General features: G+C 50.7%; 1 protein-coding gene across 1 annotated transcript; it reads left to right on the top strand.

Moving 5' to 3' along the window:
• The first annotated feature begins 4768 nt into the window (after positions 1-4768).
• On the top strand, positions 4769-25537 carry LOC135979185 (protein MROH8-like). Its single transcript, XM_065579720.1, has 10 exons — positions 4769-6610; positions 9970-10109; positions 12215-12337; positions 12944-13023; positions 13580-13724; positions 16484-16579; positions 17507-17611; positions 20553-20662; positions 23996-24148; positions 25176-25537. The coding sequence occupies exons 1-9, from the start codon at positions 6364-6366 to the stop codon at positions 24042-24044; spliced, it is 1095 nt and encodes a 364-aa protein (XP_065435792.1). The 5' UTR covers positions 4769-6363; the 3' UTR covers positions 24045-24148; positions 25176-25537.
• Positions 25538-27097: the final 1560 nt, after the last annotated feature.

Below are 27097 nucleotides of genomic sequence, written 5' to 3'. Positions count from 1 at the left end.
CTGAGCACAGCTTTTATTCCTGCAGCCTTGAGTAAATGAACTCTGGGAGCCCATTTCAGATCCAATTCTGTCCACACGACAGGATGGACTTCGTTTTAGCCTCGGTCTGGTGAATCAGACTAGAATAGGGACTAACTGAAGCAGAGCAAAGGCCATTTACTGAAGTAGCATTACCTCTGTTGCTGGTGTTGTATGGGTCACTGTGAATCAGACAGCTGCTGCCTGGTTTAGTGGCTATGGGAGCTGCTGTTTCTCTAGTGACTTGAGAACTTTGAGCAAATATCCCCCTGACCTATCCTCATCAGCTTCCTGTCCACGGAACTGAGGGCCAAGAATTGTCAGTTAAAGGCAAGGCAGATCTCACTGTACATATTGGTGCCTCAGCAGGGGACACCCCTTTGTGGTCACTGATATGGTCCAGTTTGGGAGTAGATTTTTGTAGACTGGAATCCGATGGCGATTCCATGTGCGTAATCAAACATCAGGGTGAGATGAAGATCGTGCTGAATTACACACTAACACCAATGTATCAATTTCATCTTCTGTGACTGATACAACAGTGCCCTTGGAGGATGTGAATATCCTGTTGTCCAGTTACAAAGGCATCTTAATTATAGGACTTACCACCAAGCTGGGATGGGCTCATTTGACAGCACTATATCGATACATCGAGATATACACCCCATAAACAGAGACCCTCTTGCACAGCTGTGCCAAGACAGTAGAAAACCTGTTACAGGTCAAAAAGAGAGCGATTTGGCCATCTCATGGACATCACCAGTTTTTCTAGTCACAAGGGAAGATAAAGTACACTGCTTTTGTGGGATTGTTAGACAGCTAAATACTGTTACAAAAAACATACACCGCCAATCCTACAGATTGATGATGTTCTGGACCAATTTGGGGGTGCTCAGGAATCCAGTACTCTGGATTTGCCCAGTGGATATTGCCAGGTTCTCTTACGGAAGTTCTGCATAAAGATAACCTTCACTATTGGGCTGCGTCATTATAGTTCAGTTCAGCTTTTTGGGATGACCCAGGGGCCTGCTGCCTCTCAGAGATTAATGACTTAAGCAGATGTTTCTTCTACTTGGATGGTATCATTGTGTACACCATCCAGCTGGATGGAGCATCCGCAATGTCTATGAGCAGCATAGGAATGTCGACAGTTAGAACCAATGAGGCCACCATCTTCAGGGGAAGTTGTGAGTGGCAGTTGGGCCCAGAGTTTTGCAGGTATTTATGTGCCTAACTCCCTGTACATCTACACTACAGGGGGGAGTCGATTTAAGATACGCAAATTCAGCTACGTGAATAGCGTAGCTGAATTCGACGTATCGCAGCCGACTTACCCCGTTGTGAGGACGGCGGCAAAATCGACTTCTGTGGCTTTCTGTCGGCGGCGCTTACTACCACCTCCGCTGGTGGAGTAAGAGCGCCGATTCGGGGATCGATTGTCGCGTCCCAACGGGACGCAATAAATCGATCCCCGAGAGGTCGATTTCTACCCGCCGATTCAGGCGGGTAGTATAGACCTAGCCTGACTGAGTAAAGGTCAGAGTAAAGGTTAATCCATACTGGTTAACCACCTGCTCATAGGGAAAAGCAGGAATTTATGCCCCATTTTAGACAAAACCTTAACCTTAACTGGAGTCGCCACCAGGCACCTCCATAATACTTTATGTCGCTTATATGGTTAAGAACCCTTGGTCCTTCCTTTATTACCCGCCCGTGTTCATGGCAACAATGACATAAGTGCTGCAGTGTGACCTCACAATGCTGTGATTTGAACACTGGGTCAGTTGGCCCTCAGCGTCAGTTGCTTTTACTTAGACAGAAGGAGAGGCTGGGTATTGTGCTGACTAAAGTCGATTTCAGATCCAAGATCTAATCTATTACGGAGGGGAAAAAAGTAAGTGGGCTTTCTTACTCCCCATGACTGTCCTACCTCTGACCAACAGAGACCCACTTTGCTTAAATTCTATTTGAAAAGGGTCACCAAATTAAATTCGGTTTTTTTTTTTGGCCCAGAACCTCAAAGGTATTTAGGAACTTAACTCCCACTGAAATCCATGGGAGTTAGGAGCCTAACTCCCTGACTGAGTAAAGGTCAGAGTAAAGGTTAATCCATACTGGTTAACCACCTGCTCATAGGGAAAAGCAGGAATTTATGCCCCATTTTAGACAAAACCTTAACCTTAACTGGAGTCGCCACCAGGCACCTCCATAATACTTTATGTTGCTTATATGGTTAACAACTCTTGATCCTTCCTTTATTACCCACCCGTGTTCATGGCAACAATGACATAAGTGCTGCAGTGTGACCTCACAATGCTGTGATTTGAACACTGGGTCAGTTGGCCCTCAGTGTCAGTTGCTTTTACTTGGACAGAAGGGGAGGCTGGGTATTGTGCTGGCTAAAGTCGATTTCAGATCCAAGATCTAATCTATTACGGAGGGGAAAAAAGTAAGTGGGCTTTCTTACTCCCCATGGCTGTCCTACCTCTGACCAACAGAGACCCATTTTGCTTAAATTCTGTTTCAAAAGGGTCACCAAATTAAATTTGTTTTTTTGGCCCAGAACCTCAAAGGTATTTAGGCACTTAACTCCCACTGAAATCCATGGGAGTTAGGAGCCTAAATACCTTTGAGGAGCTCTCATTTTATGTCTCTCTCGCTCTGGCATGAAAAGTGCCATCCTAACAGAATCCAGGAGGGAATCCAGCTGTCTGATCAGGGGCTACTTGTGCCCTACCTCTCTCTTACACTCAATTCTTTAGTTCAGCTGTAAAAATTGTGGCAGATAGGGAATAACTCCAGAGTTGATAAGGCTGCATGGTAAGGTTATATTTCATTAACCCAGCAGGGACTTCCGGAGATCACTGAGATCCCTAGAAAGACTTGCCCCCTCTGGGAGTCTCTTCCGCTGATCCCTCTCTGGGACCCTGTTCTAGGATCTCACACAGGGCCCTTGTCCCTGAAGTGGAGAATGAAAGGAAATGGGTTCTGTTCCAGGCCTCCATTCATCTGTAGGCGAGCTCCATACGCACAGACCCCAGAGGACACAATCAGGGGAGTCGCCCACTAACTTCAGTGGGCTTGGATCAGGCCCAGATATAGGCCCAATAAAAAGATGGCTCCTGCTGTCCCTGCAGCAGAGTGTGGAAAGGAGAGGCTCTTTGCTGTGGCATTATTTCCTCCAGGTGCAGAATGGACAGTAGGGGATTTCCACTTCAGTTCCTGGAGATTTAGGGAAGCTGATCCCCATTCTGTGGCCTCACCCTCACAGCTGGCATGAGAGGCAGCAATTGGGCTCGAGACATGGCCCTTAAAATCTGCCTTCAAGTTGATTCTCCATAATTCTCCATCTTGGATGAAGAATAACATTTCCTTTCCCCACTATGGCAGATCATTTTGGTTTTGCGCTGCCCATTTCAATGTTTAAAATTTTCCAGGATTAGGAAGGAATGAGGAGATACATATACATGCTCTTTAATGCTTTTGGGGGTGTGTCAAGGCTGCTTCCCCACTTTGAACTTTAGGGTACAAATGTGGGGGCCTGCATGAAGACTTCTAAGCTTAACTACCAGCTTAGATCTGGTCCGCTGCCACCATTCCCAAATGGATTCCCTTCCCTGGGAAGCCTTGAGAAACTCTTCACCAATTCCCTGGTGAATACAGATCCAAACCCCTTGGATCTTAAGGCAGGGAGAAATGAACCATCCCCCCTCCTTCTCCCACCAACTCCTGGTGAATACAGATCCAACCCCCTTGGATCTAAAAACAAGGAAAAATCAATCAGGTTCTTAAAAAGAAGGCTTTTAATTAAAGAAAAAGGTAAAAATCATCTCTGTAAAATCAGTATGGAAAATAACTTTACAGGGTAATCAAACTTAAAGAGCTCAGAGGACCTCCCTCTAGCCTCAGGTTCAAAGTATAGCAAACAAAGATAAACACTCTAGTAAAAGGTACATTTACAAGTTGAGAAAACAAAGGAAAACTAACACGCCTTGCCTGGCTATTTACTTACAAGTTTGAAATAGGAGAGACTTGTTTAGAAAGATGTGGAGAACCTGGATTGATGTCTGGTCCCTCTCAGTCCCAAGAGCGAACAACTTCCCAAACAAAGAGCACAAACAAAAGCCTCCCACCCCCCAAGATTTGAAAGTATCTTGTCCCCTTATTGGTCCTTTGGGTCAGATGCCAGCCAGGTTACCTGAGCTTCTTAACCCTTTACAGGGAAAAGGATTTTGGAGTCTCTGGCCAGGAGGGATTTTATAGTACTGTACACAGGACAGCTGTTACCCTTCCCTTTATAATTATGACAGGGTGCAATTCTCCCCCTGGCTGAGGGTCAGCAAAAAATCATGTACCTCTTACATCCCACTAAAATCCAGAGCCTTGGAGAGTGCAATGAAATTTTGCAATGAATGTGAAGAGCTGTAATTTTTCCTGCTGTCTCCAGTGGAGCACAAGCAGCGGCGGCTCCAGGCACCAGCGCTCCAAGCACGTACCTGGGGCGGCAAGCCGCAGGGGGTGCCCTGCCGGTCGCTGCGAGGGCGGTAGTCAGGCTGCCTTCGGCGGCGCGCCTGTGGGAGGTCCGCCGGTCCCATGGATTTGGCGGTAATTCGGCGGTGGGTACGCCGAATCTGCGGGACCGGCGGACCTCCCGCAGGCGCACCGCCGAAGGCAGCCTGCCTGCCGTGCTTGGGGCGGCAAAAAAGCTAGAGCCTCCCCTGGGCGCAAGCATGTAGATTAAAATTTAAATCTTTGACAGAGGATTTAAGTAATATTGGAGCACAATGTGATATTTTGAATACAGCTAAACTTTGTGTTGCCCACTAGACTAAGAAGTATATTGTGATATTGATTGATGACCATCAAGCCTGTAATCTTAGCTTTGTGAACTTCTTTCTCCATCTTTGTTCATAGCTCAAGTATTGGAGGAAACCAATGATTGTGAAATTAGTTAAGAGTCCCAACTTCTAAAGCAAGTAAACTTCGGGCTTAAAATGTGTTGGGTTTTATGGGCCAGATCTTCAGCTGCTATAAATGGACAGCTCCATTGACTTGAATGAAGTATTCTGATTTCCAGCAGCTGCGGATCTGACTCAACAAATGTATTATTCAAATGAAACGCGTATGCGATGGACAGTGTTCAATGTGGGTTTTTTTAGAAGCACCATAACTGAATTTTGGGTTGGCAAATATTGTGATACATATATATTTGTTTGGATTTTTAGGTGCTTTATAATTCCACTCTTGGTGCCGTCATTGTGTCAGGTTAGTTTTGTCGCCTCTTTTCTCTTTACAAACATTAACTAAGTAACCTTCCTCATCCCTGGGAGGTACAGAAGGGTCAGTATCATCTCTTTTTGGTACATGGGGAAACTGAGGCACGGGGCGGGGACATGAGTTGCCCAGCATCACACAGTGAGTGAGTGGCAAAGCCAGGATGAGAAATCTATTTCTGGTTTCCAGTCCCATACTCAAACCATTAGACCACACTGCTTATCCTTTGCATAGTTTTGAGTATATTTATTGACTTTATTAAAACAACAAAGTTCCAAAAGGAACCCCCAAACCTTTGCTAATATACAATTTGAGTCGAGGATTTATTTCTGTATTTAAAAGAACTAGATTCATTACAGCTGAGCATTTACATGCTAAAAAGGAAGGCAATTCTCAACTGAGGTTCTGGCACCAACCTTTCATCTGGCCCCAGCTACTTCTCATTTTGTAGAATCCCAGAACTGTGGGGCTGGACGGCTCCTCAAGAAATCATCAAGTCCAGCCCCCTATGCTGAGGCAGGACCAAGCAGGGTGCGATTCCCTGCTTGAGGAGACATCCCTGCGCTAGCTGTCATCAAGCTAGCGTGTTAAATAGCAGCGTGGCTGCGACAGTTCAGGCAGTGGCTTGGGCTAGCCGCCGGAGTACGTACTCATAGGGTCTGGGTGGGGTTGTACTCGGGGTGGCTAGCCCCTCTCACCGCTGTCCATGCTATCCTTGCTACAGTGCTATTTTAGCAAGCCAGTGCGAATATGTGTATGCGAGCTGGGTATCATACCCCCAGCTGCAAGTGTAGAGATACACTTGGTGGGGGGATTGGCAGGGGGTGCAGGGTCCCAGGCCCAGATTCTCAGAGGTATTTAAGCTCCTAACTGCCATTGATTTCCATGGAAGTTAGGAAACTCCAAACCTTTGAGGATCTGGGCCCCAGTTCTCGGGCTCTGCTGTCTGTAGCTCACATTTTTAGCTGGAGGATGACGCACACATTCTCATTAGCTTCAGGCTGGAAATTGTCCCGCAGACAATAAGATCGACTGAAACAAAACTGGCCACCCTTCCTGACTTGTTGCAGAATGGACGTGCACAGCTTGCCAAGGGAGGAGAAGGAGGAGGACGCAGCTGCTGAGGGCACGTCCACCTTGGGAAGAGAGGAACATTCCAGTGGGAGTCAGCGTGAGCCGGAGCTGGCTCAAGAAGATACTCAAGATGGCCCAGCCAAGGTCGTTCCTAATCAGAGTGGGCCCATCCTAAGGTGTCTAAAGCGAATCTGCCAAAAAGTGAAGAGAGGCAAGACGCGATATCCCCGAACTGTCACTACAGGTAAAAGGAAAGGCTAAGGATGCGTTAAGGGGTGGGAATGAAGGGAGGCAAACTCAGTCTCAACCCCCATGTGTTCAAAGATTTGCAGTGATCCCAAAGGCTCTTGGGTTTGTGTTCCACTTAGGGGAAACTGAAGACAAGGCACAGAGAGTGGGAGGTGGGGGAAACATGGAAAAAGTGGAGGAGGGGAGAACCAATAGATGTGGCCGCATGGCTTTGCTAGTGGGTGGACGGCGCTCTTCCATGGCTGAGTCTGCATGCAGCTCGAGGGCAGCCCTCTGTTCTGCACGGGGGGCAGAGATCACTGCTGGAGCTTGGCAAATAAATAATGAGCTAGCAGTAATCAGTCCCAGTACTAATCATCCCGGAATCTCCCAGAGACTGGAATGACAGGAGACAGTGTTCCTGAATCAGGACCAGTTTGGTAAATGCTGGATCTCCGTGAGGTCCTTCCATCCCCAGTGTGAACACAATACTTACAAGCCCTGATACAAACACTAGACCCGGGTGACGGTCAGACCCCTGTATTTCTAAGGCTCTCCAGCACTGGTGGAGGTGATGATGCCCCCAGAGCCTGTATTTCTCTGGGAATCTCTGGCTGCTGGAAGAGGAAGGGCAGTTTCTATTTCTCTCCACCACACACTGCTCTCCCTTCTCTTTCTTACCCTTGTAGTGAAGTCATTGCTTGGAGCAGGCAGAACAATACAACACTAGGGATGACTGACTAGCCCAATACCTGGGTTGGAATGGGAGTCCTATTTCTGGATCCTAGAGCCTGGTTCTCATTACACTAAGGCCTCTTTCCACTGCTCTGGCAGGTACATCTCTCTCAGGAACCATAAGGAGGAATGGGGAGGGAGTAAAATGGGGCCTAGGTGTGGCCACGCCTCTGCACCCAGAAGTGTGCAAAGGAGACACCCCCACACACACTCTGGGCCCAGCTGGTGCCTCTCCACAATAGGGCCCTGCTCTTGGAGAGCCCGTAGGCATTACTGTACTAAAAATCTTAAATAACAGCTAGAGACTTACATTGTTTCTAAATGAAAGCTTAGATGCTGCAGAACAAAAAGGCATTAGAAAAAAGAAGCCAATATGCCAGGCCACCGCGGTCCATCCCACGCTGAGCCCTGGTTTAGTCCAGTCTAGTTTTAAATGTCTTTAGCCAACGTTTCTCAAACAGTGGGTCTTGACCCCAGATGATTACACAGAGCAATCAAGGGAGTCAGGAGGCATTGAAAATTGTATTATAACCTAAAGCAAAAATAATCTTGCTCCCGCACTCCCTGCACACCTTTACCCTTCAAGGTCAAATATTCTTGGCCAACCTCTCACAACACACGTGCAGGTGAATTCTGTAGGGCTAACGTTGTTAGCAATGACACATTTCTAACTCTTATAGTGAGTGTAAAGGCGAAATTCTTTGACTTTGAATAAGTGGCCAACCTGAAAACCGCAGACTTAAGCAATGGGGCTTCCACCACTTCCCTTGGGAGGATGTTATCCTGGCTGTTCCACCCATCACGAGCTCCTAGCTGCTTTCCCATGCTGCTGACGGCGGCAAAGCAGGATATGTGAACTGAATCCTAATTGCAAGAGCATCAGCCAGTCCTATTCAGCCATATTTGGCTGGCTAATGTTCATGCTGTCGGACAAATCTATTATTTGGTTGGCCCTATACAGTACAGCGAGTCCTGGTATTTCTTTGGGTCTGTGCTCATTCATGTCCAATCAGAGAGCACAAGATATTTATTGCGTAATGAATCAATAACATTTATCCAAGAAATAAAGGGGGTAGAGGATGTGACTGGAGTCAGGAGAACTATCTTCTGTTCCCAGCATTGCCAGTGACCTGCTGTTTGACTGAGCCAGTCACTTCACCTCCCTCTGCCATGGTTTCTCCGGCCATAAAAATGGTGGTAATAATACCGGCCCACCTTTAAAAGCCATTTGGAGATCCTCCACTGAAAAACTCCATAGAAGTGCAAAGGAGTCTCATTCTGGGTCTCTCTTATTTTGTTTTTGTTTTTTAAGGAATCCCCAATTTGAGTCTGATTTTGATCACCCCAATCTCTCTTGCTTTGAGAGTCAGTGGCTTATTTCACCAGCATCACAGTTTCCTTCACTTCTCCCCTGCTCAAGCAGGATATAGATGTCTAGCCCTATTCAAAACAAATGGTAGGAATCAAACCAATCAAGCCAACAAACAAAAGATAACCCTACCCAGAGCAGAGATATCTTACCCCAAAAAGGGAGATGTGCCAGTGACGCCAAGCTTTCCACTAGGAACTTCGCTATTGCTCATTGATTTTAGCTGGAAGGAGCCCAGATACCACGGTGATGGGCAGCAGTATACAACCCCAAGACAGACAGACCGTGTCCTTTCTTTGGTTTAAATGAACTGTCTTTTGGGCACCAATCAGTCCATGAATGACACCTGAGGGCGCGTTCGTTGTTGTACTTAAAGTACTGCACAGGATCTTTTTAGGGGGAATAAGGCAAAACAACACATTTATTAGTAGTACATGTATTCATTAACACTGTATTATATGCATATAATATATTACACTTACACTCACACACACACACAAACACACTCCGTCTTGTTGTTACCAATTAGTTGCTCCCCTTAACTTCACTGGCCAGGTGAGTTAGATGGGGGAGGGGGTGGAGCCGGGCTTCTGCCGATCTGGATCGATGCTCCCATGTTGACAAGACGAGACCCAGGGTCCTCTGCAAGACACCTCACTTTTATAGCAGCTTTCCTCTTATGCAAATCTATACCAGCTTCAAACTCTGTGTCTGTGTCCATTGGTCCTTTGTGCTGCTTTCTTTTGAGTGTTGTCCCAACGCTGCAAAGAGGGTGTTTCCAAAAGAAGGTGCTTGCTTCTAACCCCTGAGGCGCCGTAGGTATGTCTGCTAGTTTTTAATGAGCCCACTTGACACATTTTATTGTCCTTGGGTCTGGCTCCCAGCCCCTCTCCAACAGTTGAGGCTGTCTGGAGGTGCTGCCTTCCATGCCTTGCTCATCCACACCTCATTCATTCAACAGGGCAATTGATTAAGAGTGGGGGGGGGAGAGCTCTTGTTCTACTGCTAGCAAAAAGAAATTTTTCTTCTATCTTATTCTATCCTTAGGGGCTATAATATTATACCAAGGGCAATGCAAAGTTTCTAAATGAGGCTTTGATACAAAGTCCCATGAAAACAGACGTCACACGTGGGTAGACCCACCACAAGGTTATATGAAGAGGCACAATGTAAAGTCATATGAAAATTATTAGAGATTTATCTACATCGTTCCCCTTTAACCAGCAATGGCAGTAATTTCTTTCTTTCTGTCATTCCTTCTTTCTTATTAGTCCCAGATATCTCGTGCATGGAGACTATTTGGGAGGCGGATGAAAGTGGACGTGAGCAGCATGGCTGTGCTATGGAGGGAGCCATGCTCCTGCTGGAATCATGGAGAAACACTGTTGACTACTTCAATAGTAACAAAGAGGTATAAACCTTCTCCATCTAATCTGTAAACTAGTGTCCCCTCACGCTGTCCGTCCCACCTGACCCAGCCTGGGACATCCCAGAAGGTTTATCACATAGGGTCTGACTTCTCTTCAAACCCTTTGCCTACAGCACTCAACCTTTCTTCTTTCACTTACTCCAGACAATCCAGCCTCTGGATGCTTTTCTCCTATTATACAGATTAGGTGCCTTCTCCAGATACATCCCACAAACTCTTTGGTGATCTCATGCCCCGTTTGTCGGTGGTATCCTTGATTTGCAGGGATTTCCCACCACTCTGTGCTAGATTCAGTAGATTCTTGCCCGGCTACTCCCCTGCCTCACACTATCCGTTGGACTCAAGGACGAGACATTTCCACCCAAGGTCTCCCCTGGCGACTGCTCCTCTCTCAGGGCTGGTCTACACTGGGGGGGGGGGGGATCGATCTAAGATACGCAACTTCAGCTACGAGAATAGAGTAGCTGAAGTCGACATATCTTAGATCGATTTACCTCGGGTCCTCACAGCGCGGGATCGATGGCCGCGGCTCCCCCGTCGACTCCGCTTCCGCCTCTCGCTCTGGTGGAGTTCCGGAGTCGACAGAGAGCGCGTTCGGGGATCGATTTATCGCGTCTAGACGAGACACGATAAATCGATCCTCGATAGATCGATTATTACCCGCCGATCCGGCAGGTAGTGAAGACGTACCCTTAGACCTTAACTGACAAAACAAATGGGTCCAGCTTTGTCGCTTATACACATGGTGTCAAGGCTGAATCCCTACTCTGGCACTTCGAGTGCAGAAGGTGGAGGCTGGCAAGGATTTAAAAAATCAATACTTGCCACTCCAGGCTTGTATTACACTCCCAAGGTTACAGCTTTTCTCTGACCTTGTCTTGGTAAACGCTGCCACCACCCAAATGCAAAAAAACCCCTTGGACCCAGGAAGGAGCACTTGGGAATTCTTCCCTGTGGGGTATCCTCAAGCCCTTTCAAATCCCGCCCCCCCCGCCCCACCCGGGGAAGAGCTGAGAAAGAAAACAAAGGAAATCTGCTGTTGCCACCAGCTAATTAAACAACATGCACAAACCTCTTAGGACACCAAAAATCCAATTTTGTTCTTCAAAAAGGTAAATTTTGTTAAAAAGGAAGAAAGTACATCTGGAACTTAGGCTTTTTGCTAGATCTTAAAAGAAAACAATTACAAAAACTAAGCATCAAGATAGCTCTCTTGAGGTTCAGCTTCAAGGTTACAAGCAAAACAAAAGTATCTGGGGTTAGCACAGAGGAGATCCACAAGCCAAAATAAAGAAATAAACCTGATCGCGTCTAGTTAAACATTCTCTGTCCAATGATTTTTCTCGGTATGGAAGATGAATTTTCATACCTGGTTCCAGCCTTACACAGAATTGCTGCTCCGTGTCCTGTCTCCAGAGAATAGACACAGACAAAGAGAAGTTTTTTCCCCATTTTAAAAAGTTTTAGCCCTCCCCTTGGATCTTTTGGTCAGGCGCCCACTCCTTTTCCTTTAGCTGGGGAACTTTGTTAACCCTTTACAGGTAAAGCAAGCAGAGAACAGCCACCAAGAGGGACTTTATAGCTAACTGGCTGGCTGGGTATTCATAAAAGGGAGCCCCCCCCTTCATTTATTACACATGGTCACGCTACATCTGGCTACTTGTCCTACAGAAAACAGGCCCTGTGTGGAGTCCTCCACATGGAGTCCCATTGCTGTTCTGCTTGTTCTCCTTGATCCAACCCTTCTCTGAACAAGTAGCTCACACAGTCAGGTCCTACACAATCCAACATTCTGCTGGAAGCCATCAGAACCCTTCTTAGACTGTCAATTCTTGGGAGCTGGGCCTGTGTCTTCCTTTGTTTGCAGACAGAGCCCAGTATATTGTAGGTGCTGCCCGGATACATCATCATCCTCAACTCACCACGATTTCTGATCCTGACTATTCATTGCTCTGCAACATTGTTAATTTATCTACCAGGTGTTCCGTGTGGAGGGGTTTTGAATGAAGGTAGAATATTCTACCCAATGATGTTCTCTATCTAAATCCCTTTCACCCTGATATATATTTTTTCTCATTTTGGTTTAGGATTTCATTATGAAAAAAAGTTTCTTAAGACTCTTGTTTGTTCTCAGCAAGAGCATCGACTGGCATAACATGCCTGACTTTTTTATTCACAACTTTGCATCAGACACTGCAGGAGCCATAGTGGTGAGTAAATAATATACACAGGGTCCGTGTTGTTGGTTGGAAAAGATTGATGAACTGTGGAGAATACTTAGCTGCTAAACCCACGCTAGGGTCCATGGAATCTGGAGAGTTGTAAAGAACTTTGTTGTATACACTGAAGCAATTATTTCAGTGTGTAAAATTGAGGTCAGTGCTGATTGACTGGAAATATTAGTGTGAATGGACAGAGAGAGGATGCTAGTTGGTGGGAAGTAGGAGATGAGTGAACAGAGATGGATGAGGAAATGAGGGAGTGAATTTGTGGCTGGGTAGAAACAGATGAGATCCCTTTGGACAACACCACTGGCTGAGCAGCTTCATGATCTGGGAGCTCTTCCATCAGAAAGGAAGATCCTGGGTTTTGGCTGGGCTCCTTGTTACTTTTGGAATATTTGATGTTCTTTTAGCTGGGGATTTATTGGAGACTCCGGAGAAGCCTGTGGCTAATTTAGCCTTTTTTGAGGCCTCCAGAGTTAGCTGTGATGCCAGTTCTTTGTATAACCTCCTCAATGAATGTGTGAGGGAGTAGGACTGATGCTGGGAGCACTTGTGTCTCATTTACTATGTTTGCCCCTTTGTGACTTACAGGAGATGATTAAGAAAGAACCCCGGGACTCTCTCTCCAGCACCATACGGCTCCAGGCCATGGCCATCATTATCGAGCTGAGGTAACGTGACTTCTCATTTAACTGCCCAGCCTTCACACCTGGCTTCTCACTCCATGCTCGGTGGGACCAGAGTTGCCAATAGCAGTCCCTCACTTCATGCCTTTTTCTCTTTAGATGCTGAGGACTCTTTGGGGAGGAGCTGGGGGACTATTGCATGGCTGACTGATGATTTTCTACCCAGTAACTTTATAATCCTCTTTACTCCACATGTGATTCAAAGCCAAGAGTCTCTGCAGACATTTTGAGATGATTTTCTTTCTGGAGGTGTCAGCTGAGTCATTTCCTTCACTCTCTTCTGTAGCGTTTCTGAGCCGGATTTACTATTCGGGTCACCAGTCCCTGCCCTCCCGTGCTTTTCCTGTATTCTGTTAATCTTTGCCAGTGTCTTACTCTTCTACATTGTTACTGTTCACATGATCTTGTTCTCTTGTATAGTCCAGATGTCTCTTAGTCTCACACTCCTTCAGCATAACCCTCAGTTCATGTCCTCACCATCTGATGCCTCCGTTACGCTTCAGCACCTCAAAGTCCAATCCAGGCTTCTTCCTTTTACCAGCAAAAAGCATGTGGTGAAGGCCATGAGCTCCCACCAGAGATGGGTCCTGCTGAGAACATTCCTCAAGAGCGTGTTTTCCCTGCCACTTCTAGTGACATTGCAGGTGCAAGGAGTAATCAGGGGTATAAGCGGCCAGTACACAAAGGTAACTCAAGAATGGTTTCCTGTTACTTACTTTGGGCCCATATTGATGATATGTGACTACACTGTCAGCGAAATTTCTCATGGAACGCCATTGTGGAGTATCAGTTGGGGACTTTAGCCTCGGTGACGTGGCCCTGATCATTCGTCCCATGCATACAGCAAGTAGCTGCCACATTCCCAATTATGAAAATGATCCATCCATTTTCAATTTACTAGGGAACTACTGGGGATCCCAATCTGGGTGGTGAAGCTAGAATGAGGCATGTGGAATGAGGAAAACGTACTTAGTGCTTGCCCCAGAAATGGGGCTGGCTATTGTTTGATCACTGACCGGGTATTTCTGATGTGTGGCACCTCCCACAGCTAGGTCCTCTTGCATGAAGGGGCTGAATAAAGTTGGGGTCCTGCGGCACTCGATACAGCCACAGTTTCAGCCTGAACTTTACTTTAGTCCCTACCTGTGACCTGCAATTATTTGCAGTTACACCTTAGCTCACGTGGGCACCTGAAATACCTGATTTCATACCTAAATCCAGTACTTTGGCATCGAAGTGATCAACTTGACGGGTGAAAAGACCAGTAGGAGCAAAGCTGCGCCTGCAAATTGTGGGTGTAAATATGGTGGCAAATCTTTAAACATCTGACCCGTACTCTCAGAGTTGCTAAAGCTTTCAGTGCCTGCGCTTTTTAATTCTGAAAAGCCATTTATGGCCCTAAAGTTGAGGGGAGAGAAATTACAGACACTGGACCAAATTCACTACCAAAGTCAATAGAATTTAGAACACTTAATTTGCCTCACATCCCGCATGCTCACATATGCTCTCTCTAACCAAATCATTGGAGTGAATAGTATCTAAGACCCAGAGGAGTAAAGGGCAAAGACACAGGGCCGGCGCAGCCCATTAGGCGGTCGCCTAGGGCGCTACAATTTGGGGGGTGGCGACCACAGCGGTATTTCGGCTGCGGGACCTTCCGCCGCCTCTGTGGGGGGCGGCATTTCGGGGTGGGACCTTCCGCCGCCTAGGGCAGCAGAAAAACTGGCGGCACTCCTGCAAAGACAAGGTGATATATTTATTAAAGTGATATTTATTTCTAATGTTAAAAAATCTCATTTCAATGTAGGACTTTCTTTTGCTATAACATTTTCCTTACTCTCTGATAAGAGCTTTGCTGCATGTTATCTTCCCAAGGGAGGCATTGATGAATTCATTACATCAGGTTTGGGAGATGATTTGGAAGATCAATTATAAGAAAAGGGTCATTTATACTGCAGATGACTTTCTGTTATCAGTTTCCTTTGGTTTATAATGGAAATGAGGCAGGGATATAACGATGCATCTGGCTTTCTGGGTGATTGTCAAGAGCACAGCTTTGAATCACGGCAGGCCAATATCAGTTGAAACGTGAGGCTAGTTTTCTTGAGATTCCTGAAGGATTCACTGCCCAGAACAAATCTAAATACGGTTTCTCTTGTGCTCAGGGCACCCACATTATTGAATAAGTGAAGTAGCTAATTATTTAGCAACTATTGTGAACAAGAAGTATGGGCCAGACCCTTCGCTGGTATGAATCCGTGTAGCTTCACGCCCGCTGATGGAGCTATGTCAATATGCACTCATTGAGGATCTGGCCTTATTTTTATAGACCTTGTCTTAGGACAAGGTCTGAACTATAAATTCTATTGGTTTATGAGTTGGAAGCCAGAAAGGACCATTAGATCATCTAACCCAGGGGTGGCCAACCTGAGCCTGAGAAGGAGCCAGAATTTACCAATGGACATTGCTGAAGATCCACAGTAATATGTCAGCAGCCCCCCATCAGCTCCCCCACCCCACTCCCAGTGCCTCCCGCCCTCTGGCAGCCCCGCTGATCAGCGCCTCCCCCTCCCTCTCCGCATGTTTGGTGCGGATCAGCGCCTCCCCCTCCCTCTCAGCTGTTTGGTGGCGTGCAGGAGGCTCTGGAGGGGAGGAGCGATGGCACGGCAGGCTCAGGGGATGATGCGGGAAGGGGTGGAGCGGGGGCAGAGCCTGTGGCAGAGCCAGGGGTTGAGCAGTAAGCACCAGTAGCGTAGCTAGAGTGGAAGCGGGGCAGCGGCCGCTCCCCCACCGAGCACAAGTGGCGCCTTTTTCATTTTACTCACCCAGGAGCAGGAAAAAACAGGCGCCACCTGCTGCGGCGCTTTTACTGACGGGGCGGCGCTCCGGGTCTTGGCGGTACTTCGGCGGCGGGACCTTCGCTAGCTCCAGGTGTCTTCGGCGGCACTGAAGCTTCATCGCGGAAATGACGCCGAAGACCCGGAGAGCGAGTGAAGGTCCCGCCGCCGAGGTGCCGCGGAAGACCCGGAGAGTGAGTGAAGGTCCCGCCGCCGAGGTGCTGCCGAAGACCCGCAGAGCGAGTGAAGGTCCCACTGCCGAGGGTGGGTAAAAGCACCGCCGCGGGTGGCGCCTTTTTTTTTTCCACTGCCCCTGTTCCCTCCACCTGGCTACGCCCCTGATGAGCACCCCCAGGCACATTGGAACGCTGGCGCCTGTAGCTCCAGTCCCGGAGTCGGGGCCTATACAAGGAGCCGCATATTAACTTCTGAAGAGCCGCATATGGCTCCGGAGCCACAGGTTGGCCACCACTGATCTAGCCTGATTTCTTGTATAATACAGGCCAAAGAATTTCACCCTGTGATTCTTGCCTCAAGCCCATAAGATAAATTATTTGTATAATCCACAGCTCTGTGGCGCTGAGCATAACGGTTCCCCCTCCTTTCAGGTTCTCTTCATTGAAACATTGCAGACCCTCAACGAGATGCTCCAGAGTCTGATTTTAGAAAATCCAGTTCCGGCTGAGCTAGAGAGGATCTTGCAGGTAAACAGGATCTGGAGATGCCGGTTGGAGGATGGTAAGGTAGGGAAGAGGAACAGGAAAATCTTGTTAAGAGCTTGTGAGGGAAAGGAGAGTTAAGGAAAGAACGGAGTGCCCCACCTCCACAGGGTTCTCCTATTAGGGCATATGTGACAAGGTTCATGTAGCACGGGGGAGTCTTCTATTTCCATCTGTGAGGTCTGACAATCTCCTCCATTGTTACCCTCAGTTTCTTTCCTGTCTCCAGGTGGCCCTTACATCACAGTGTCCTTTCCAAATGAGGACGTTATTCCCTTTACTGCCCATCATTGCCACTCCTGATGCAATTGGAGGGGTCACTGCCAGGACTCTAGTCCCCCGTGAGGGCTGGCACCTGGCCTCCACAGAACTCCCAGCTCCAGCTGTCCCACAGTGAGAACCAATGGGTGCAATGGGAACCAAGACTGCCGCTAACTACAGAGCATGAGGGCTGGCCCAAAGTCTGCAATCATGAAAGAATAGAAGTTTTCCTCCAGCTGCTCTTATTTTGCTGAATGAAATGCTGGATTGTGTGGCTTGTCCAGAGAAGACTTGACCCTTCCCTTCCTTACATAGGACCCAATCCTGCATCCATTAAAGGCTCGATCCAATGCTCATTGAAATCAAATGGGGACCTTTCCGTTGACTTCAATGGGCATTGGATCGGTCCTGAGATCAATGTCAAAACTTTCATTGACTTCAGCGGGTGTGTGACTGGGCCCTCAGAGAGAAATGCACTTTGCTTTCGTTCGAAGAGAAGAATTCCATGTGAATTTTGAGTCTGCACAAAGCAGACGCAGCCTGTATCTGTAAGAGTGAGATGATTCAGCCAGAATAAAGATTATCCTTTGGGGATCACTTGTATACACCCTTTCCCCCTGTTATTTTTAACCTGTCTTGTTTTTCCTGCAGCTCATGGACTCCTGGATGCAGTCCAGGGAAGCTTGCCGGCGGGAGAGGGCTGTATGGAGCAGCATACTGCTCCTAAACTTCGTGGCCACAGAAGTCAAACTGGATGTGAGTAACTCTTGACTTCTAGTGACCTGATTGCAAACTAGACCTACAGGGCACTCTCCCACGCCAGAGAAACTTCCTGCTTAGAAGTATGTTGATGGGCCCCTGTGATCGGCGTTGGCCCACCTACCCGCTAGGGGGCGGTGGGGAGCTATGAGGTCACTGGCCGGCCTGGGTCACGCCTCCGTCAGCGGGGAATTAGCGGCGGGGCGGCCGCCAGCCAGAGTCTGTAGCGCGCCCCTCAGGCAGGGGAGCGCCGGCAAAGGTCAGTAGCGCGCCCCTCAGGCAGGGGAGCGCCGGCAAAGGTCAGTAGCGCGCCCCTCAGGCAGGGGAGCGCCGGCAAAGGTCAGTAGCGCGCCCCTCAGGCAGGGGAGCGCCGGCAAAGGTCAGTAGCGCGCCCCTCAGGCAGGGGAGCGCCGGCAAAGGTCAGTAGCGCGCCCCTCAGGCAGGGGAGCGCCGGCAAAGGTCAGTAGCGCGCCCCTCAGGCAGGGGAGCGCCGGCAAAGGTCTGTAGCGCGCCCCTCAGGCAGGGGAGCGTCGGCTAAGGTCAGTAGCGCGCCCCTCAGGCAGGGGAGCGCCGGCAAAGGTCTGTAGCGCGCCCCTCAGGCAGGGGAGCGCCGGCAAAGGTCTGTAGCGCGCCCCTCAGGCAGGGGAGCGCCGGCAAAGGTCTGTAGCGCGCCCCTCAGGCAGGGGAGCGCCGGCAAAGGTCTGTAGCGCGCCCCTCAGGCAGGGGAGCGCCGGCAAAGGTCTGTAGCGCGCCCCTCAGGCAGGGGAGCGCCGGCAAAGGTCAGTAGCGCGCCCCTCAGGCAGGGGAGCGCCGGCTAAGGTCCCGGCGTGGCTCTGCCGGGTAGGGGAGCGCAGGCCCACCCTACACCACTGCGCTCCAGCCCAGGGCCCTGACAGTGGCAGAACGAGGGTCCCACCACTGGGTCAGCGGGGTCGTCCCGCTACATAGACTCACCACTGTGCAGCTCTGTCCCTGGGCTACTTCCTACCCGATTGCTCGCCCGTATCCCTCTGGTCCCGTGAGTGCGTCGGGGTAGTCCGCTGCTGGCAGCTCCGGCTCCCTCTCAGGCTCAGGCTCCTCCAGCTCCTCTGGGTACTCGGCTGCTGGCAGCTCCCGCTCCCCCTCCGACTCCTCCAGTTCCTCTGGGTACTCGGCAGCGGGCAGTCCTGGCAGCCCCAGTCCGTCCTCCAGGTGAGGTTTCCATGGGTCCAGGGCCTCCCCTGGTGTGGCAGCAGGCTCTGAAGGGAGCAGCCCACAGTCTGTGTCTGCCTCCCTCCCTGGTGCTGCCCCAACTGAGCTAAGGGCCCCGCCCTTTATACTTCCTGTTCCACCCCTCCCCTTCCGGGGGGTGGAGCAAGCTTGGGCTGGCCCCGCCCACTCAGGCTGAGGGAAAGGCCCTTTACCCTCAGGTTCAGACGGCAGCCACCCTGGCCCCCTACAGCCCCACAGTGCAATGCTCCCTAATAGGCGGAGGAAAAACCGATCTCGTTGCTCGTCCATCATCCTGACTGAGATGGGTTGGCGTCTGATACACTTGGAAAATAAATCCAGTGCCCTGGAGGAATAGGCCACCTCTTTCCAATGCAGGAAAGGCAGCTAACAAGGGGCACAGGAAGAACGGGTTTTTCTATGGTTGGATCTAATGAATTTCAGAGAAAAGAGATTTCAAAATCCTAGAGACTGAAGACATTTCATCCCCAGCTGGTTCCCTGTTTGCCTCCATTCCTCATCCTAGTACCATGGGATACTTTCCTCTCGTGGAGCTGCAGGAAGAGGCCTCTCCATTCCAGCCCACCTCAGCCGTTACAGATCATTATGATCCTGATCTTGCTCCCACTGACGTCTGTGGCAAAACTCCAGTGGACGTCTGTGGTGCGGGATCGAGCCCTATATTCTTCTTCTGGCTCCCAAGCCTCTTCTGAAGAGGGAGAGCTGAGGATCACGCCCCATTATAGAAAGGGACTGTGTGGATATAGACTCCTTGCCTAGGAGACACAGCCCGCTTTACCTGCAGTGGTAATGGATTCCTCCTCTCCTCTTTTGTACAATTAGGAAGCGTCTCCATTCACCAGGCTCGGACACCTGGTTGCAGTGCTGGGGATCCGCTGTGGGGATCCCGTCAAGGCGATCAGCTCAAAGGCAGCAGGGGCTGTTCATTACCTCATCTCTATTGCGTGGCACCAAAAGAGTAAGAGAAGCACTGATGAGCATCTGAATCCCCCTCCTGGGAGCTAAATGCTAGAGACTTTCCTCAGGCAAAGCTCCCGTTCAGGATAGTGCCTGAGGAAGAAGTAGAGCATCTGGCTCGGTATTTGTTCCTTTGAACAGAGTGCTGGTTTTTTTGTGGATCTAGAAACAAGCGTCTGATAGTCATCCCGTAATTCTAGCCCTGACTTTCAAAAAAAGGAAAGGGGAGGGGGGGAATACAGAGAAAGGCAACACACGTTACCGCAAACTGAGACTGGTAGAGCTCATTCCGTCAGTGGGAATGGGAAGGGTCAGTGGGACACGATGATAGGGGATTCAACGCCATCAGACCAATTAGTTCAGTTCGAGATGCCTGTACCCCAAACGCCCCAGAACTTTGATGGCTGTTGGAAATCTGGATCCAAATCTGGGGCTCGATTCATGACTGTGTTAATCCACTTCTATGCCACTGAAGTGTTTTGGCTAGATTCCAGTCACCACTTGATAGAGCCATTTTACTCTGGGGGTCAAGGCCCTGATCCAGCACAACATTTACGCACATCTGTAACTTTCATCAGGCGAGTAGTCCCATGGAAGCCCCTGGGATTATTCATCTGCTTAGAATAATGTACGTGCTTAAATGCTTTCCTGGATCAGGGCCAAACAAAGGGCTTTGTCCACTAAAGAGGGATGAGAGCAGAAGCCAGGAAGCAGAATGGAAAGTTAAGAGTGGTATTAACATGTATTTCAGTTGCACAGTTGGACAGAAAGAATGTGGAATGGACTGAACAGAGGAACAAGGAATTTCTGGCTGCTTGGAGCCCCACTGTGGTTTGCAACAGCCCCTCCAGGATCGCAGAGGTAATCACATCCTCGCACTAATGACCATTCTACATTGGTGTCAGTACTATACGGTATCGCACAGCTCCAAACTACTTCCTGTCCCTGGATCGCCCATCTCTATTGTGTATGGCTTACCCAAGAATTACAGCTCCCGCCCTTACTCATGGCTAGAAATGACATGCTCAGAAAGAAACAAGATGGGTGAGGTCCAATTTTTTTATTGGATCAACTTCTGTGGGTGAAACAGACAAACTTTTGAGCCGTACAGAGCTCTTCTTCAGACAGAGACAGAAGAGCTCTGTGTAGCTCAAATGCTGGTCTCTCTCACTACCAGAAGTTGGTTCAATAAAAGATAGAACCTCACCCACCTTGTGTCTCTAATACCCTGGGACCGACACGGCTACAACAGTGAAGACAACAAATGCTCATAGAGTGATCTACTCTGCAGCAAGTGGTTCTCAACCTTTCCAGACTATTGTACCTGATTTCAGTCCCAGGGGGCGGGGTTCGGGCTTCAGCTTGAGCCCCGGGCGGTGGTAAGGTGGCCGGGTGCCCGGTTTTCGACCAGAAAATCTGGTTGAAAAGGGGATCTGATAGTGTCCGGTCAGATCTACTGACTGGACACCCAAAGTCCAGTTACTGCGGGTGAGGGAGGTGGGGAGGTGCCAGGTCATCACCCGCACCAGCCCCTACTCAACCGGGGCCGCCACCTACCCACATCATGCGGCTGCAGCTCCCAGCAGGCAAATTGCTCCTGACCTAGGCGGGGAAGAGGGGAAGAGCAGTGAGCAACAGTGGAAGGGGAGAAGAGGCCCAAATGGGGGGCAGGGCCTCGGAGGGAAGAGGCAGGGCAGAAGAGGTCCAGCACTCCTGCATGAGTGTCCGGTTTTTAAATATTACAAAGTTGACAAACCTAGGCAGTGGGCTTGGCTTGGGCTTCAGCTTCTGCATGTATCTTAGATTTGCGGGGGCCCTGCTTGCCACCCCCAATGGCGACCCTAAACTTGTGACCCCCCTAAACCCATCCCATGACCCCCCTGGGGGTTGCCACCCCCAGATTGAGAAACACTGATATAGTAGATAGTATAAACAAGTCATTGTCTATATGAAAGGTTAGTTTGGACTGACTTTGCTAGTGCTTTTTATGTAGTCTGTTGTAAAACTAAGCAAATATCTAGATGAGTTGATGTACCCCCTGTACCCCCAGGGACGGCAAGTTATGTGGGCCCATGGTGCCCGGGCTTGAGAAAATTCAGGGCCCAGGGGACCCAACTCCACCAATGTTCGGGGCCGGGTCTCTCTCCCAGCCCCGCCTGCCGCCCCCACGCACCTCTCCTGGCCCCGGCTGCCGCCCCCGCGCGCCTCCCCCAAGCGCCGCTGCCTTCCCTGGGCAGCGGGGGGCTGCCCCCTGCAGCTCCGCACTGTGCTCCCTCGCCAGCCGCTGCCGCAGCCGGCTACAAGGAAGCGGCGCCGGGGGCAGGCTGAGGCGGCTGCTGCGCCTGCGGAGGGAGGAGGGGAGGAGCGCATGGCAGCCCTCCCCCCCGCCCCCCGGCAGGAGACTCCGAGTCGACTCGGGGGAGGGGAGGGGGAGGCTTATCCTGGCTGGACCTCCTGAGCAGCAGCCTGGGGGGGCTTGGATGAGTGTCGTGTTGGGGGTCGGTGAGGAGGCCCCCCCTTACTCTCCCCCAGAGTTCGCTGCCGCCAGCAGGGAGAGGGCTGGGGGGAGTCCTCCTCTCTGTCCCCCTGCCCCAGCCCAGGGTCAGCCTGCCTGCTGCACCTCAAACTCCTCATCCTTGGACCAGCCGCACGCCCCCTCCCACACCCAAACCCTCTATCCCAGCCCAGAGCCTGCACCCAGCACCCAAACTCATCTCAGAGCCTGCACCCCTCCCGCACTCAAACTTCCTCCCAGAGCCTGCACCCCAAACTCCCTCCCGCACCCAGACTCCCTCCCAGAGCCCGCACTCAAACTTCCTCCCAGAGCCTGCACCCCAAACCCCTCCCACACCCAGACTCCCTCCCAGAGCCCGCAGCCCCTGCTGCACCCCAGCCCCCTGCCTCAACCCAGAGCCTGCACCCAGCACCCAAACTCCATCTCAGAGCCTGCACCCCTCCCGCACTCAAACTTCCTCCCAGAGCCTGCACCCCAAACTCCCTCCCGCACCCAGACTCCCTCCCAGAGCCCGCACTCAAACTTCCTCCCAGAGCCTGCACCCCAAACCCCTCCCACACCCAGACTCCCTCCCAGAGCCTGCACTCAAACTTCCTCCCAGAGCCTGCACCCCAAACCCCCTCCCACACCCAGACTCCCTCCCAGAGCCTGTGCTCAAACTTCCTCCCAGAGCCTCTACCCCAAACCACCTCCCGCACCCAGACTCCCTCCCAGAGCCTGTGCTCAAACTTCCTCCCAGAGCCTCCACCCCAAACCACCTCCCGCACCCAGACTCCCTCCCAGAGCCTTAGGCAGGTGTAGGGGGAGGCGGGACTTGGACCCATTCTGAGCAATGCCAAAAATTATACAAACCTGGCGCCCCTGTGTGTATCCCCAGGGGTATGCGTATCCCTGATTGAGAACCACTGCTCTAGCAGATGGGTTCCCAACCTGGGGGGCACAGCCACCCTGCCCTTTCCTTATTGCCAAATGGGACAGGGTCTTGGCTAGTTTGGAAGGGGACTCTGGGAGGGTCCTAGTATAGGAAAGGGAGTGTCCATATGGGGAAGGTTGAACGCCTGCTGCTCTAGTACTTTGGGTTGTTAGAAGCTGTCACAACGAGGTCTATACTATATAGGCTTGATCCAAAACCTATTGAAGCCAATGGAAGTCTTTCCATTGATTTCAATGGTCTTTGGGTCAGGCTGCAAGCCAGAAAGTATGGTGATGGTGTCGTAATCAGGACTTGGGTGCTGTATTTATGCTGGGATGTGTTGTAGGAGGGTATCACATAGAGTCACAGTCAAAGACCGAGTACTGTAACAGTCATTACTAATATTACTACATGGATCCCGCCACTGCTGATCTTTTAATGGTGACCCTTGCACCTCGGATGCCTGAGAAGTAGGAGTCTGACACCACTAAATGCACATCCTGACGTGCACGGCAGCACTCCTAGGTTGGCCACTGTAATGGTTTAACTAGTCCTCTTGCCTCACTGTGAGTGATATGGTTTCACAGCAGAAGCCTCATCAGCCACTGGGGCCCTGTAATAGAAAGGAGTAAAACAGAGCCCCTGAGAAGCCGGAGAGGACCTGCAACCCCCAGACAGGGCTTTCTCTGGGCTCCAGTAGTTATCAGCCCCCCGTGGAATCAGGACGAGGCCTTTTGTAAATTACACTTTTCCCTGTATGCTTCAGCTCTTTGGAGTCTATTTCAACCCAAGAGAGAGGACAGATTTCATTCTGACTGTTATGGATGGCCTGATGAATCACTGCAACAATAACTGCCAGCCAACTGCAGAGGGATTGCTGTCTGCCATGGTGAACAGCGGTGGGACTAAGGTGGAGAAGGTATGGGGCGCTGCTGCTGAGATGGACGGAAACTAGAATTCCCAGTGCTGGGAACAGTCATACGTTCAGAGAGTTTAAGGCCAGAAGGAACCATCAGATCTTCTAGTCTGATTCCTGTATCTTGGAAAACATAATCCCAACTATACATACAAACGGAGGGGGTCTAAATCAGCTGTTACCACTCAAGGGTGGAGTCATCATGGACAATTCTCTGAAAACATCCACTCAGTGTGCAATGGCAGTCAAAAAGGCTACCAGAATGTTAGGAAGCATTAGGAAAGGGATAGATAATAAGACAGAAAATATCATATTGCCTCTGTATAAATCCATGGGATGCCCACACCTATAAATTCATGAATGGTGTGGAGAAAGTAAATAGGGAAGTTTTATTTATCCTTTCACACACACACACAGACACAGACACACACACACACAAACCTGGGTTAATACAAACCTAAGGAAATATTTCTTCACACAACACAACTCGTAACTCATTGCCAGGGGATGTCGTGAAGGCCAAAAGTATAACCAGGTTCAAAAAAGAATTAGAGAAGTTCCTGGAGGACAGGTCCATCAATGGCTATTAGCCAAGGTGGTCAGGGGTGCAACACCGTGCACAGGGTGTCCCTACGCCTTCTGATTGAAACTGGGACTGGGTGACAGGGGATGGATCACTCGATAAATTGCCCTGTTCTGTTCATTTCTTCTGAAGCATCTGGCACCAGCAGAAGACAGGATACTGGGCTAGATGGACAATTGGTCTGACCCAGTATGGCCATTCTTATGTTACCTCTGTATTGTGCCTAGATAGGACTCATCTCCTTTGAGCCATTGATATGTGGTCTTTGCGACAATGCACCTTGTAAGGCTCTGAAATGAGCCCTGCCAATAATATAGGAAATTGTGACTTTTAGGCAAAACCTAGAGGCTAACTCTGATTCTCCAGGGATGCTGAGGTTCCCTCTTGCCCCAGCTGCAGGATGGGATGAGAGTCTTGTCCCGTCTCATCTGGTTCCCTCTCTCTCAGGCAGCAGACCTTGTGGCTGGGGTTTGCAGCCGGTTGGATTCAGTCCAGCAGCCCAGCTCCAGGACCCTGATGAAGAAGTTAGTGGCCCTGCTGGCTGGCGAGGCGGAGCATCTGGACACAGTGATCTCATGCCTTCTGGACTACTCCTTCCCTACAGACAGGTACGAAATGCCTCCACTCTTCAGGCCTCGCGTGATCCTTTGAGGCCCTATATGAGAACCTCACCACTGAGCACATTGTTTGGTCTTACTAAGGCAAAGTATAAAGCACTGACTGTTGAGGACTGAATCTCCCCCCTCTACATGGGACAAATTACCTGCCCTCTCCTCCTGATGGCTCTTCTCTTTTCAGCCACAAACCACAGCGAGCGAAATCCGCCTGTCAAAGATTCCTCTCCCGCATTCCCTGAATGTGTCTCCCCATGTGCAAGGCAGGAGCTCTCATTCCCAGTCCCCCTCTCCCGGCCCCTGGGACTTGTTAGAGATCTGCCTGTGGGAGAGGTTCTCAAAAGCACAGTCCCCCGCACCTACGGTCAGTGCTCATGGGTCCTGGAGCAGGGGGTGGATTTAAGTCTGTGTTCTTGAGTTCACTATCCCTTTGCTACTCCGGCTGGCAAGCGCAGAGCTCATTCCGCCGTTCTCCTTCATCTGAACGTACAGATAGTGAGCCTAGGTGGAACGTTTGCTGTCTGAAGCACATTTGTGTTTGGGCAGGAAAAGTTGAGCAACAGTGATTACGCAAAGCGTGGTTTTATGATGGATGATCCCAAGCGGTGAGTTCCAAAAACAATCCATATCAGCAGGGCCGGCTCCAGGCACCAGCAAAACAAGCAGGTGCTTGGGGCGGCACATTTCTAGGGGCGGCATTCTGGAACCGGCCATTATAGGTGCTGACTCCGGGGCATGGGGAAAAAGTGCCCCCGCCACCCCAGCTCGCCGCCCCAGCTCGCCTCCACCTGCTTGCCTGAGCGCACCGCCGCCGCTCCGCTTCTCCCCCCTCCCTCCCAGGCTTGCTGCGCGCGAAACAGCTGTTTCACGCAGCAAGTCTGGGAGGGAGGAGAAGCCGAGCAGCAGGGCGTTTGGGGGAGGCGGCGGTGGTGGAGCGGAGGTGAGCTGGAGTGGGGAGCGGTTCCTCTACCCCCCGTTACTTCCTGCGCCCCCCCCGCCCTAGCTCACCTCCACTCCGCCTGCTCCCCTGAATGCGCCGCCGCTCCGCTTCTCCCCCCTCCCTCCCAGGCTTGCCACGCGTGAAACAGCTGTTTTGCGCAGCAAGGCTGGGAGGGAGGGAGGAGAAGCTGAGCGGGGGGCGCTCAGGGGAGGCGGAGGTGAGCTGGAGCGGGGAGTGGTTCCTCTACCCCCCGTTACTTCCTGCGCCCCCCGACCCTAGCTCACCTCCGCTCTGCCTGCTCCCCTGAACACGCCGCTGCTCCGCTTCTCCCCCCCTCCTTCGCCTGAGAGGGAGGGGGGAGAAGCAGAGCGGCAGCGCACCCAGGGGAGCAGGCGGAGCGGAGGTGAGCTAGGGTGGGAGGTCGCGGGGGCCCCCAGGAAGCAATGGGGGGGGGAAATGTGGCACGCCCGGGGGAGGAGGCGGGGCTGGGGATTTGGGGAAGGGGTTTGGAAGGGGTGGAGTTGGGGCGGGGCTGGGGGAGGGGGGTACGAAAAAAAAAGTGGGGGCAGCCAACATTTTTTTTGCTCGAGGTGGCAAAAATCCTAGAGCCAGCCCTGCATATCAGAGGACTCCACTGAAACCCTCCCTCACACCGTTGTTGGCTGAGCGCTGCGGAGATCTGAGCCACGCTGCTGCATGCCCGCTCCCTTTTTTTTTAAAAGGGAATTCAATGCTGGTGAAAGGAGCCCCATTGACACCCTTGGACAATGAAGACCTCAGTTGCAGCCCAGGAAGTGACGATGAAGCTTCCTCCA

Source organism: Chrysemys picta, unplaced genomic scaffold (assembly GCF_011386835.1).
Source record: "Chrysemys picta bellii isolate R12L10 unplaced genomic scaffold, ASM1138683v2 scaf712, whole genome shotgun sequence".
In the NCBI taxonomy this organism is placed as follows: domain Eukaryota; kingdom Metazoa; phylum Chordata; order Testudines; family Emydidae; genus Chrysemys; species Chrysemys picta.
This window is presented reverse-complemented; position numbering and strand designations above follow the sequence as displayed.

Excerpts from the sequence above, each read along its gene's own strand:
- LOC135979185 (XM_065579720.1), top strand. The coding sequence starts at position 6,364 with ATGGACGTGCACAGCTTGCCAAGGGAGGAGAAGGAGGAGGACGCAGCT. Across the intron at positions 16,580-17,506 it reads AGCTAGAGAGGATCTTGCAG|CTCATGGACTCCTGGATGCA; the intron begins GTAAACAGGATC and ends TTTTTCCTGCAG. Across the intron at positions 20,663-23,995 it reads GCCCCTCCAGGATCGCAGAG|CTCTTTGGAGTCTATTTCAA; the intron begins GTAATCACATCC and ends TGTATGCTTCAG.